Source organism: Leuciscus leuciscus (assembly GCF_965113295.1).
Source record: "Leuciscus leuciscus genome assembly, chromosome: 24".
Lineage (NCBI taxonomy): Eukaryota > Metazoa > Chordata > Actinopteri > Cypriniformes > Leuciscidae > Leuciscus > Leuciscus leuciscus.
Genome location: NC_138723.1, coordinates 8,738,442 through 8,751,824, shown reverse-complemented (window position 1 = coordinate 8,751,824; position 13,383 = coordinate 8,738,442). Strand labels below are relative to the sequence as shown.

The 13,383-nt window shown below is 36.9% G+C and overlaps 1 protein-coding gene and 1 long non-coding RNA gene across 4 annotated transcripts in view; both read right to left on the bottom strand.

The window, feature by feature from the left end:
• The window catches only part of LOC309489907, a 112,120-nt gene that overhangs the window by 31,878 nt on the left and 66,859 nt on the right, over positions 1-13,383 (bottom strand). The window lies entirely within an intron of this gene.
• Positions 1-13,383, bottom strand: part of ptbp3 (polypyrimidine tract binding protein 3) — a 70,886-nt gene that overhangs the window by 13,160 nt on the left and 44,343 nt on the right. For 2 of the 3 annotated variants that reach the window (XM_082158813.1, XM_082158812.1), the window contains 8 exons: positions 13,038-13,207; positions 10,647-10,793; positions 8,664-8,831; positions 7,860-7,970; positions 5,390-5,564; positions 4,863-4,898; positions 2,508-2,582; positions 1,055-1,194 (listed from right to left, as the gene is read on the bottom strand). In XM_082158813.1, the coding sequence (XP_082014939.1) occupies positions 1,055-1,194; positions 2,508-2,582; positions 4,863-4,898; positions 5,390-5,564; positions 7,860-7,970; positions 8,664-8,831; positions 10,647-10,793; positions 13,038-13,207 (1,022 nt within the window). The remainder of the gene's footprint in view (positions 1-1,054; positions 1,195-2,507; positions 2,583-4,862; positions 4,899-5,389; positions 5,565-7,859; positions 7,971-8,663; positions 8,832-10,646; positions 10,794-13,037; positions 13,208-13,383) is intronic. The other variant, XM_082158814.1, reaches the window with a different exon arrangement.

The window sequence follows — 13,383 nt, the reverse complement described above, 5'->3', positions numbered from 1 at the left end:
ATTATCACTATATTTGTAGGAATCATTGAAAACATCAATACAATTATGCCCAAGTAGATTTTAAATACTTTTATTTATATTTTTAAAAAATTTGTTGTATTTTTGTATTCAGATTTTAAGCCGGGACAGTTACCCGGAATGACATTTTGAGACTTTTGAGCTCAATAGTTCCTTAAAGATTAATTATTTATAATGAATTCTCACATGAGTAATTAAAGAGGGGGAAGTTGAGTCACTTAATGAAGTGCATTTAAAAATGTATACATTTTTATATTATGAATATGCTTGGGACACCAGAATTGACACGCCACGTCATTGACCCATATATTGCCATTAGAATTATTATACATACTTTTTGGATGCCAATAACTAGATTAGCAAATATACTATCAAAAAACAATGTAGGTTAATTAGTAGATCAGACACACCAAAAAGAAAAGTATGAAGAAAAAGAAAAAGAAAATCCTTAAAACTGCTCTATATCCATCTATCTATATCTAGTCCATAAAACTCTAATAAGTAATGAGGCGCTTTAAATTCATAGTGTCTCACAGCTAAATCATCCTCATTATCATACTGAAGTCAACATATAAAAGCCCTTCTTTTGTGGAAAAACTAAAACCCCCATAATTTCGGCAAGTGAAAATACTGTTAAGCAGAGATGCAAAGGTCTCGCAGAGCAGAATGAATCGATATAAATTGTCCAGATTATTTTTTCATGCCGTTTACTGGAAATCAAGGATGTCACAATAATAGACCACCCTGGAAAATACTCGATGATGACGACTGTGGAAAATCCACTAGAATCTAAAAAAAAGGGCAAATGCTTTTTGAAGGGCACTTAACTTTATATTAAGTGTCTTTAACTACTATGTGCTAAATGTTGCATGTGGGCATCCTGGAGTTTATTTTGAACTATTCCCTAAAGACATCATCAATTTAATGGCAAATCCACTGTATATTTGTGGCAGAAGGGTTCACAGAGAAGGGCTGAGTGGCTTGGCCCTCATGGGAAGGTGGTGTCGAGGGTGGGGGGTGGGGGGGTGACACTCACGTCAGGGTTGAGGTTGGAGACGAGGAGCACGGAGTGGATGGTGGTGGGGGTCATGCCGTGGATGGTCATCCGTCCTGTCATTGCTGATGAAGGGATGGTGAGAGGTCCCAGAGCACCAGGCATCGCCTGCATAGACAGACCTGACCGGACCGGTGGGAAGAGGGAAGACGGGAGACGGGAAGAGACGTAAGAGAGTGGAAGGGAACGTTCTAGAACAATCATTTTTTACAACCTTTCGCTGTTTTTTTTTTTCTTTTCTTCAGATAAACAACACAAGGTCTTCTTGTAATAGCTTATTAAATTAACATGTTCAGGCATGCTGGGTAATTTTAGTTCAAATTAATATTGAGTTGGATGGTCAGGGTAGTAAGATGTTTAAATGAAGCCAGCACAGAAGACAAAAGTGCTAAATAATATAGGACGGGACATTTGTACACTGTGATTTAATTCTATAATATTGATATATTTGTTATAATATTATTAAATGGTACTTGATTATGTCAGCAGGAAATAACTGTTGTGTCAGAGGTGGTGGAAATGATTTATCCCGTGTGTGTACTATTCCTTTAAGAAAGTAAATATGTTAAATAATTCCCCAGTGTTTAAAAAATATTAGGTCAGTAAGATTGTTTGTTTCCAACTGATCATTAAATTGACCATCAATATCTATTCCATATTATATTTCTATATCATTATATCAGAATGATTTGTGAAGGATCATGTGACACTGAAGACTGGAGTAATGATGCTGAAAATACAGCTTTGATCACAGGAATAAATTACGTTTTAATACATAATCACATAGAAAACAGTTATTTAAAAATGTATCAATATTTCACAGTATTACTATATTTACTGTATTTTTGATCAAATCAATGCAGCCTTGGTGAACAGAAGAGATTATTTAACAGTAGTGTATATTATTATATTAGAGTAGAGTAGTAGAGTATATTATATTGTTATTATTTATCATATATTAAAATGTTAAATATAAATATTTAACATATTTCTCTTTATATTTGAGATCCCCTAAATAAAGAATATGCTCTAACTTTTAGCTATTAAATATTATTTTATTTTCCCAATGATGAAATAAGTAACTGAAGAGCAATATGATCCCAGGTACACTTACATTCGATTTATTGATCATATAGATCATATAATCAACAGCCAATTCAAAATGCAAAGCTTTTTAACTGCACACATTGCTCGATCTGTTTTCAAAAGTGACGTCGATACTCGACACTGTGTTTGTGTTCATTGCCTCTTCAGTTTGCTCACTTTGCTGGTGACAATCTAAAGATGTGTCTTGCAAGAGGCTCGAGTGATGACATCGTAATACCTCCAATTATTCAGTCTGAGCGCTGGCGTGAGCCGCACGACATTGCCTCCATTACTGAGATGTGTGTGTGTGTGTGTGTGTGTGTGTGTGTGACTGTGACTGAAAGCTTACCTGCCTGAGGGAAACCGATAGCGGGGGCGAAACCAGCCGCCCCGGGGTATGGAGAGGAAATGATCCCAGGAGCCCCTGCACGCACGCACGCACACACACACACACACACACACACACACACAAAGGGTCACCAACAATGAACAAAGGATTTAAAAGATGAGACCACAACCGCATAACAGGATACTGATAGCAGTGTATGTGTGTCTGCCCGACACAATGAAGGGATAATATGTATTCATGATTCATAAAATGACTTGAGACATCTATTCTTGAGGCAAAGATTTGAATTTCTTTGGGGGCATAAAATAAAATAATACTGTACATGTCATGGTTATACATCTGTTTTGATGTCATAATGAAGATAAAAGACTCTTTACAAAGATGAAATTCATTAAAAATAAACATTATTAAGTAGTTTGGCACAATCTTTTATTATTATGTCATGAATTTTTTTTTAATTAAAATTAAAAACCTGTTTTGTTCGTTTTTAATATTATTAATTTTTGAGGAATACCAAATTATATGGTGTGACCAACAGATTCATATAAGAAAATGTTTGTTTATGTTGTATGTTTACAGGAAAGGATTTCATAAAGAAGATCCTATGACTGTGTCAATAAGTCTATTAAAATGTTAAAATAATTAGCCATTTATTGACATGGCAAGGTTAATGTATAACTCCCCAAAAACACACTTTCTGAATTAATATAAAAATATCCAAAAAAATACTTTTTACCTTGAAAACATATATATATATATATATTAAATGAATACTTATAACAACTTACAAGTATTCGTCAGGAAAATAATTTCTTATAATTATTTTTATTTGAATTTGATGGTTACACCACATTACATTTTAGTCATTAAAGTCATTTAATGAGTCATTAAATGTAAACTTCTCTTGAAAATGGCACAAAAGTTTCTCAAACCATACAAAACAAGCATGAACACAAATAGCGCATTAATAAGATCTCGGCACATGTGTTTTAAACTAGACTTTTTCCTGCAGACACTCTAATTTATCATTGACTCACTTATTACATTTGCTTCATAAAATAACATAAAATCACTAACCCTGTATGAGCCTGAAATAAATTATGAGAAGCACAATCAATAAAAGAGGGGCATATACATTTGTTTTGTTCTCCCTATATCATCACTGTTTTATCACCAACTGATTTCAAGCTGAATATGGCTTGCTGTGACACGCACGCTCAAGTAAAGCACAATTTGCTCATCTAATATCTTGAATTCCCAAGTGGGACGGGCTTAAGTGTGACACCATTGTTTAAAATGGATTTATCCAGCCTATTTGAGATATAAACCTATAGAGCTCAGAACAAGCAGTTTACATACATTTCAAAACAATCATATTGACAACAATAAAACATTTTTCACGAGGGGTGTTGCGGTAGAAGACCGACAAAAGGGCAGTGGTCTAATAAAAGCTGCCATTTGAACACCTTTTATTGCTGTGGCGGGTGTGTGAAGACGTCACAGAGCGCCCCTGAGATTCCTGCCTGCGCCCAGAAACAATTCATCAGCTCTGATTTACACACACACACACACACACAAACACACACTCGCCTTATCAGAATCCACACTGCCTCTTGCTCTAAACAGCGCAAGTGATTTACTGAGCCTGAGACAACAAGATGCGTGGATGGACAGTCACAGTTATCTTCCGCCCCCTCTGACAATCTCACACACACACACACACAATAAATCTGCTCTGCAAACGCTGTCCGGCCCACATAACTTTGTGTGCATGTGCGATAAGGCGTGCCCTTTGATAGTGAGCGCGCTACGAACAGATAGCATTATAATAAAACACACAGGGAATGAGGAAGGGAGGAGAATATCTGTTTTACACTGGGATTTCAATCGTTTCTAATAGAAGTTTATTAGATAAATGGACAGGTTTGATTAAAAAACAAAATGTCAGTATACACACGGACGAAAATTAATGGAAAATTCCGGGTTAAAATATCAACAAAGCGTTAGGTAGATAAAGAATGAAGTCATCATGAAATAAAAAATTTAAATTCCTAATTTTATAAGGAAAATTGCAGTAATTGTTATCCGTGCACGTAATTCATGTGCCCTCAAAATCTTTAATCAAAATAACTTCTCTTATTTCTTACTTCTCGATCATCTCTTCTCTGATGATGTGTTTACTGGCGCGAGGGCGGGACAACCTGTCACTCACATGAGATCGACCAATAGCAAACCACAACCATCCAATCAATTCCCCATGGACAAAATCAAGCCCTGTCCTACATTTATTCTTGTTCCAGAAGCCGTTTCACTCTGATAAATGTCACAATTGCCGACTTTAAGGTGTTTTTTTACCCAGAATATTCCAGCAGAATTGATGTGGTGAAAAATCTGAAATCAAAGTGGATATTTTACAATTAAATAGTGCAAATTGTCTCCATGCCATACATCAAAATTTACATTTAATCATAATCCCGTAGTCGATATACTATTCATTATACATCAACTTTTGACAAATATAATTTTTTATCGGAAATATTTGAAATCATTTAAAATATTACATTTAAAACATCTTCAAATGTCTTCAAAGCATGTTTCGTCTATGATCACGCGGCCTTGTTCAAGTGGATTTTGGTATAATGTGGGATATTGTTCTGCTGATGAAACACTGCAAAAATATCTTTCCAAGAAATTTCAGTAGACAAACAAACCTCAATAAGATTATAAGTAATCTAGGAGCTTTATACAGCGGATGCCATTAAAGATATGTTAAGTCTATCCCTCACATCCTCGCTCTCACACCAGTCATGGCGCTGCTCTGAATAAGGTCTATACTGTATAAGGAGAAATGTCTTAAATGACTGTAAGTGTACATGTCTTACCAAAAGCAGTCTGCATGGAGGGGTCCATGGTAGGCTGGCCGTCCCCTGAGGGAAGGTCTAGACGGGTGAAGTCCCTGCTCTTGTCGTTGTTATATTTCACATTCAGACTGGTCAGCTTGGAGAACTCAACACGCAGAGTGCAGCAGCCGTTGTAGATGTTCTGCCCATCCAGAGACTGCAGGGGAAACAACATTACAACAAAGACACAAAGAAATTATATTTTGCTTAAATAAAAGGAAGAGTATATTAGGGCACTTAAGGCAAAATTAAGGCACTTTTTCCATTTTAGAAAATATTAATGCAAAAATAGATCTCTTTCTCATTATAGTACTGATATATGATCAAACTTAGGGGTCACCCTTTGCAAACACGAGACATTGGGGACAATTTGAGTCAGTTTATGTTTATATAATTTTTATTTATATATTATCTATCTATCTATCTATCTATCTATCTAATTAAAAATGTTTTATCCTTTTCCTGTTAGATTAATGCAGTCACACAGGTAACAGAAGCTTGTTTGTCTTTCCGATCACAGGACATTGAACTATTCCGGCACATTCTCATTGATTACACCTGCTCTGCTTCATTACATCAGGGTTTAATGGAGCCCAAACATCTCATCTCAGTTTTTCTATGTGTTAATCAATATCTTTAAGTAAGCGACAGCCAAACTACTAAAACAGATATGGTAGAAACCATGGTCACAAGGTTTGTATCTCCACTGAAGAACAAGGGAAGTCTAAAAATCAAAAGCAACGTGCAGTAAAAATTATTCAAACCTGCAAACCACAAAACTTAAAACATGTTCCCAAAACAAATGATGAGTTTCATTTAAGGTAATCTCCCCCTGTACTGCTATTAACCCAGAGTATTAGCCATTATAGTGATAGAAATGGGTCAGTTTTCTCACTATGACCATTTGAGATGTATATGAACCTATGATTACTGCTTAGATGCTTAGTTTCGGAAAAGAAGAACTCCACACAACATGAGTTTGCCTCTTAATCCAGTCCGACATTTTAATTATTGAATTGTCGGTGTAGGCCTGAAACAGGTTTGGCAGGGTGGAGGGAATGTGAACTAACTTCTCCCACAGGGGAACTTCATTTAACTAAACCCTGATGACAAATGCAAATCACATCTAATGCTGACAGTGGCCTGAAGAATGAAGACATACTAATTCCGAATGGCGGACGGTAAAACCTGGAAATCCCATAGTCTTACTCTTTTATTAAATGAGGGTTTCAAGCCATATTAAAATATCACACATACTAAAATATCTTAACCACCCCACACAGAACACCTTGGAAACTGCAATGCAATGCCCTGGCATCCACCCACAACTCCCTAGCATTATGGTGCTGTTATATACCGTATACTAGTGCTCAAAAGTTTGGGGTTGCTAAGATTTTTTTTATGTTTTTGAAAGAAGTCTCTTATGCTCAGCAAGGCTGCATTTATATGCTAAAAAATACTGTAAGATTGTGAAATATTATTACAATTTAAAAGAACTGTTTTCTTTTGTAATATATGTTAAAATGTAATTTATTCCAGTGATCAAAGCTGCATTTTCAGCATCATTACTCCAGTCTTTAGTGTCACATGATCCTTCAGAAATCGTTCTAATATGATTTGATGCTCAAGAAACATTTATTATTATTATTATCAATGTTGAAAACAGTTCTGCTGCTTAATATTTTTTGTGGAAACTGTGATACATTTCTTTCAGGATTCTTTGATAAATAGAAAGCATTTTGTCTTTACTGTCGATTTTGATCAATTAATTTTTTTTTAATCTTTATATATAAAAGTAAAGATCTAGTTTTAGTTAGTTCTGCCAACACGCTGGGAAAATAAGGTGCATTTGCACACAATTGTTCCTTTTTTTGCCGCAATTTTAACCGGGAGGAAGGGGGGCTTCATCGCAGATTTCAAAAGAGACCCCTGTCCCCACCCCTCCTGTAACACTAACAAATACTCTCTTTGTGCAAGGAGGCAATGCAACATGGCAGCCGCACAATAGATAACACCCTCAGACCAGAGGAGTAATTACTTGCGAGCTCTTTTTCCCCCTGGTGAGCTGCATTGGCATTCATTAGATAACCTCAACGGTGACATATTAATTACAGGGGCGGCTTGATTTGTGCGGTCTACTGGGAGCTGGTTTTCCTGCTGTCTTCCTGTTGCTTTGATAAATTTTCGGCGCCGCACCAAAAAAATACCAGAGAGCGCCAAAACTGAGGTGATGTAAGACAGGTGTGATTGATGAAGTGTTGATTATAGGGGACGGAGCGCTGGTGAAGGATGACCACAGCTAAACCGTCCGTCTCCGAGGACAGACAGAGGAACTAAACTAGTGTATACTAAAGCTGGTTGCCATGTTTCATCCCACCCAACCCAATTCATCCCACCAACAAGATAATAAAGGGGAGCATTTTGTGGCTGTGGGTTCTATTTCGGTACTGACCATTTTGGCATGATGTGCGTTCATTGGATCTGCATATTGTAGCAAGGCCTGGAACTGGTTGTTCTTGGTGAAGGTAATGATCTTCAGGACTGTTCCAAATTTTGAGAAGATCTAAATGAAGGAGAGGATAAGAACAATGAAGGACAGCCATGATAAACAGAGTAGTTTAAGCCCTAGAAGGTTTGCTTATCTGAGCTGGTTAAGCAAGTTTGGCTGGTCTTTCAGCTAGACTCCCAACCTAGCCAAGGTGGTGTTTAGTGGGTTTAGCTGATCAGTCATCAGTGCACAGAACCCCTCTAAAACCATTAAACTAATCCAGTCTGACCAGTGGAATCCAGCCTTGTAGACCAGCTGAGACTAGTAAACCACCTCGGGCTGGTTTAAGATGTTTTTTTAGCTTTCCCAGCACTCTTCTGATCTAGATTTCAACTCATGAGTTCCCATGAGAGGGCTTCAATAAATTTCTGAACACAAGTGTGTTGTGACACTTTGACCTTGTGGAAGGGTACATTTATGTGGTTGCTAGGTGACAACAAAGTAGGAAGTGTACAGAGTAAACACTGAAAATAGAGCAAGCAAACGAACTAAGTGAATATCCAGGGAATTGCTTGATATATTGCAGAAAGTAAAAAAAGGACTTGTTATTTCTCTGAATATCATGATATCACTTGATATATTAAGTCATTATTTATGAATCAAAAATAAGTACCAATACCTGAAGCAAATGAAGAACAATTATAAAAGTCATATTAAATGGCCTTCATTTAATTTTTTTTTTACAATTTTGGTGTAATGTAGTCTCACCTGGTGTAGCACTTCTAGAGACACTGGGTAGTAGAGATTCTCTACGATGATGCGAAGCACAGGACTTTGTCCAGGCATCATCCCGCCATCACTGGCTGTCGCAGTCCCAGAAAGACCCATATTCCCAGAATGCATTGCATTGACAGCTTGCAGAGCAGCCTGAGCCCTCTACAAGTGAGACATAGAGTTAACCTTCGGACCAAACTCTTCCAAAACTTTCCACTCATACAGAGTAATACACACAAACACACTTCAATCTCACCACTGCACTGGAGGGCATGCCTGATTGCAATGGCACTAAAATGCACTATCAGCAATGACTCTGTAATGAGCCGATTTACTTAGGCTTACTGTAAAACTATTAGCTCTGGGTAAAGCAAAAGTATAAAGGAGGCACTATATATGCAGAGATACCATTCTGAGTTTGTAAAAAAAAAAAAAAGTTAGGGTTACATATAGGTTTTAGGTTAGAGCTTCATCTACCTTTCACACACTTTCCACCTGTAGACATGACTTTGAATCAAGTAAGTAATCGGTAAGTTTTCTTAAAAAAGTTTATGGTTTTGCCATTTTAAAACATAGCAAGGTTGGTTCAGGTTGTCATATTGTATAAACAGGAAATTGATCCATGATAGCTGATAGCTAGAAAAAAACTTTTATCTGAAATTTTTTTTGTTTTTTGAAAAAAGGGAGTAAGATTGCATGTATTCATGGTGTAAGGAATATTTAGTAATTTTTTACTAGGGGTGTAACGGTACACAGAAGTCATGGTGAGGTACATACCTAGTTTTTGGGGTCATGGTTTGATAAGAGTTCAGTACAACAGGAAAAAGCAACAAATCTCCAATGCTAGGTTTAACTTGAACATACAGTAGTGCAAAATACAGTTTGTGCCAACTAACGGCATTTAGTTCCCTAGCTGGTACAGTCCAGCCTCCTTTAGTGTTTTAAGCACTAAGCAGTAAACAGGACACACTCTTGCATTGGTCTTTTTTTTTTGTAGGGCTGATAAAAAACAAAAGGTATTTGGTCACAATCAGCTACAAAACTGAAAAGCATCTCTTGTGTTATAAAAGGGAAAAAAAGAAAGAAAGAAAAAAAAGAGAATACTGAAGGAAAAAACTATTTATTTTTAACTCATATAGTCTTTTTTGCCTAGCTCTGGTGATTGGCACTTCTGGATGATGTAATTTGATTAGCATGTTGTACGTAGCCCATGCTGTCATCTTCTTTGTGCGAGAGAGTTCATTAACACGCGGTGACAATGGCGGATGCACAAAGTTCAATATTCCTTTTTTTTTTTTTAAGAAAAATGTATCGAAACTCAGCGTATAGGCTACTAGCAAGCTCTTGTGTGCCAACTAAACTCTTGTTTTGACTCTTCTTCTTCTGCTCTTTTTCCTGTTGTGGTGGTTAGCAAACAGCGTTGCATTACCATGAGCGCCCCCTTCTGGATTGGAGTGTGGATCGCTCATGACTGACCGTATTCATCGTCTGACTGTCTGCACCGAACCGTGACCTCTGTATTACTTCACTTGACATTTTGAGAGTACTAAATCAAACACTTTGTTGAAATTGGTCTAAAAGTAGAAATTTTGCAGCCAAAAAAAAAAAAGACTATTGACCATTTTCTATAGTCAATAGTGTAAAGATGTATGAAGAACATCTTACACAGAAGTCACTTTCAAAGCAAGCAGCTTTGTTGGTCACAGCGTATATAAATGTGACCAAGCGAAAGCTGCGTAGGGAACTCTTTCACCCTCAAGTAAACTGTAAATGACTGGATCTTGCCCAATAAATTTAGCTGAAAAATGGCAAATTGTGACTAGACATTAAAACCTTGACACATGCATTTAAACAATTATTTTTAAATGATTGCTTTAAAAGAATAAATTACCTTAGATACCTTTATTTGGCATTGACCCTACTATGGTAGTGAAAGGGGTGGTTTAAAGTGCAGGTTAGACTGTATGTAATTCTCACCCCCTGATTGGGCAGATTATCAGTCTTGAGCTCACGGTGGTTGGAATACTGGATGTAGACGGGCTGGTTGCGGACATGGGGTGCAGCTGTGGTGTAGTAGTTGACCATGGTGATGGCTGCTTCTTCAGAAGCCATTTCTATAAAAGCCTGTAGCGCAAATAGAGACATACTGTAAGTGCTAAATCCTGATAACAACATCATTCAGCTAATTGCACATATGTGGTGTAAGTTCAATTCAACTTGTTCTTAGCCTGTTTTAATGCAACACTCAAATGAAATAAAAATCGGCAGGCTAAAAGAAATGGAGATAAATAATAGTAATTATAATCAGTGCTGCTTTGCACATATGGAAGGACAGGCATAATCATGTTGGTAGCACAAACAATACGGGACAAAGTTTAATATTCTGAGTTTGAGTTTTGTTCAAATCACTAATCCTAAGAACGAGCCATAAAATAGTGATGCTTGTCTTAACAGGCGCCACTAATAATTATTCTTACCTCATCAAGCAAGGTGTGAGAGATTTATAGATGCAGAATCTAACAATAAACTGAATCTTTTGAAGCCCCAATCAAATCAACCAACAAACAACAAATTATGCAACAGGGGCATTAGAAATCTGTCTGCCCGTCTTTTATTGTCTAAATATGCCATTTTAAATTTGAATATGAAAAGGTACTCAAGTGGAAGCGGGAGACTGCTGTGTTTTTGCAGGGCTTCTGTTATTAGATGGACCTTGATGTGTTTGAAAGGACGCACACTTCAGTTTCTATCACTGGCCACCACTAATTAAGCTAAAACAGATCTGGACCCTTGTCCTCACCATCCCTTAGAAAGGAGAAAATACAGCAAAATGATTCTTTGATGGTGGCGTTACTTAGTATAGTGGGTTTTTACGGGTCAGTCTCATGGCAAAAAAAATGTCTGGGTCATATTTCACTCTAAAACTAAAAAAGAAATTAAAAAGAAATAGCATTTTGCATAAAGAGAACGACTAATATTTTAAGACATTAACATTAATCAGATTTTAAGATTGATTTGATTGTTTTTTTGGGTCAAATTATTTTCATGACAACTAAGCACATTTCCAACTAAATTATTAAAAAATAAAAAATAAATCACATTACCATTTCCGTAATGTGAAAAAGGTTACTTTCCTATTACTGTAATACATAGACGCATTAAAAGCACATCCAGTAATTTTCTTATCTTATAAGAAATAAATAATCTTACACCCTCAGAAAAGCACTTTTAAAAATGTATTTTAAATTATGTACACAAAAATAAATATTACCATTATGCTAAATTTATTTTAAAAATGTGAGATTTTTTTTATGGCATTAGGCTACTTAATTGAGGCTACTAAACATGCTTAATTGTCATTAAAAATCTTAATAGGCTTAATTTTTTACATCCACAATCCCTAAAGGCACCCACACACTGCAAGATAATCAGGCAGATTTTGGGCCCGACTCTACCCTTCCGACAATCCTAGTCAAAGTCCCAATTATCTTAATGGTTCTACAGATTATCTTATCAGATTTTCCTGTGGTGTGAGGTGTGTTAAGAGTGATTGTATCTGCACGGAAGAACGTCGGAGCCATACGACATGTTGAATATTTACGATCAGAAATCCTGTTGTTGTGTGGGGAACCACGAGGACAAATGTGCACGTGCTCTGTAGATCGTCACATGGACCGGAAAGGTTAACAATTCAGAAAGCAAGCTGACGGTAGCATAACATGACTTCATCCAAACTTTTTTCATTTTTACCGCAAATTTTCTGTAAAAAGCAGTCCGAACACCATTATCGCCATTTCTTTTTGGCAGTCGTTCGCTATGTTAGTTTACTATGTTTGTCACGTTTGAAAGCAAGAGATTTCCCGTGTTCACAGTCAGGACTGTTAAACTGTTAGTGTGTGTCGGTTAGTGTGTGTTGTGCTGTCTTAGTCACATCGCAGAAGTTCACACACTATAGGAACAAAGTTGTTAAATCTATGATTTTTTTTATAGTCATGTTTGTGGTCTTTAAAAAATCTTTCAGTGTGGGCCAGCCTTAAGACAATGGTATTGTCACACCATTGTCCTCGTTGGGGAGGGTAGGCCCACATTTCCAAAATCCTGTTAGTTACACCATGTTAAACCACACAGAGGTTTAACAGTGGGAATATGTACGCTGGCTTCCTCTGATCTTATTCATGCCATTTAATCCGGAAATTCCACCACTAAACCAACTTGAAAGCATAAGGTGAGGTTTGAGAATCTCACAAGGCAAATTTAAAACCCATCAGTGTTTTTCAAATAACTGAGGTTCCGATAGTCGTGCTACTAAAAACTTACAGAGCTGAAAGATAGGGCAGAGATGTGTTCACAGGTTCATGGAGCACCTACTTGGTTTTTCCCTTTAAGCATCAACAGGTTGGTGACTTTGCCAAAAGGGATTCCTAGTGAGACGACCTCTGCTTCAGACACTTCGATGGGTACTTTGCGGACGTGGAGGACGCGGGAGGGGCCACAGGGAGATCGGTCTCCTTTGTATGTTTTACTGTCAGTGCCATTAGCTGCCAAAAAGGAAGAAAAAAAAGAGAGACAGATTATCCATTTTTTGATTTTACTAGTTTTCCAAATGCCAAAACTGGCATTGATGTACATGGATATTACAAAAGCAAGACCAACCAAACACCACTATTATCGACTGACTGACACCAAAAAGGTCACCGTTACAAAATATTTTGGC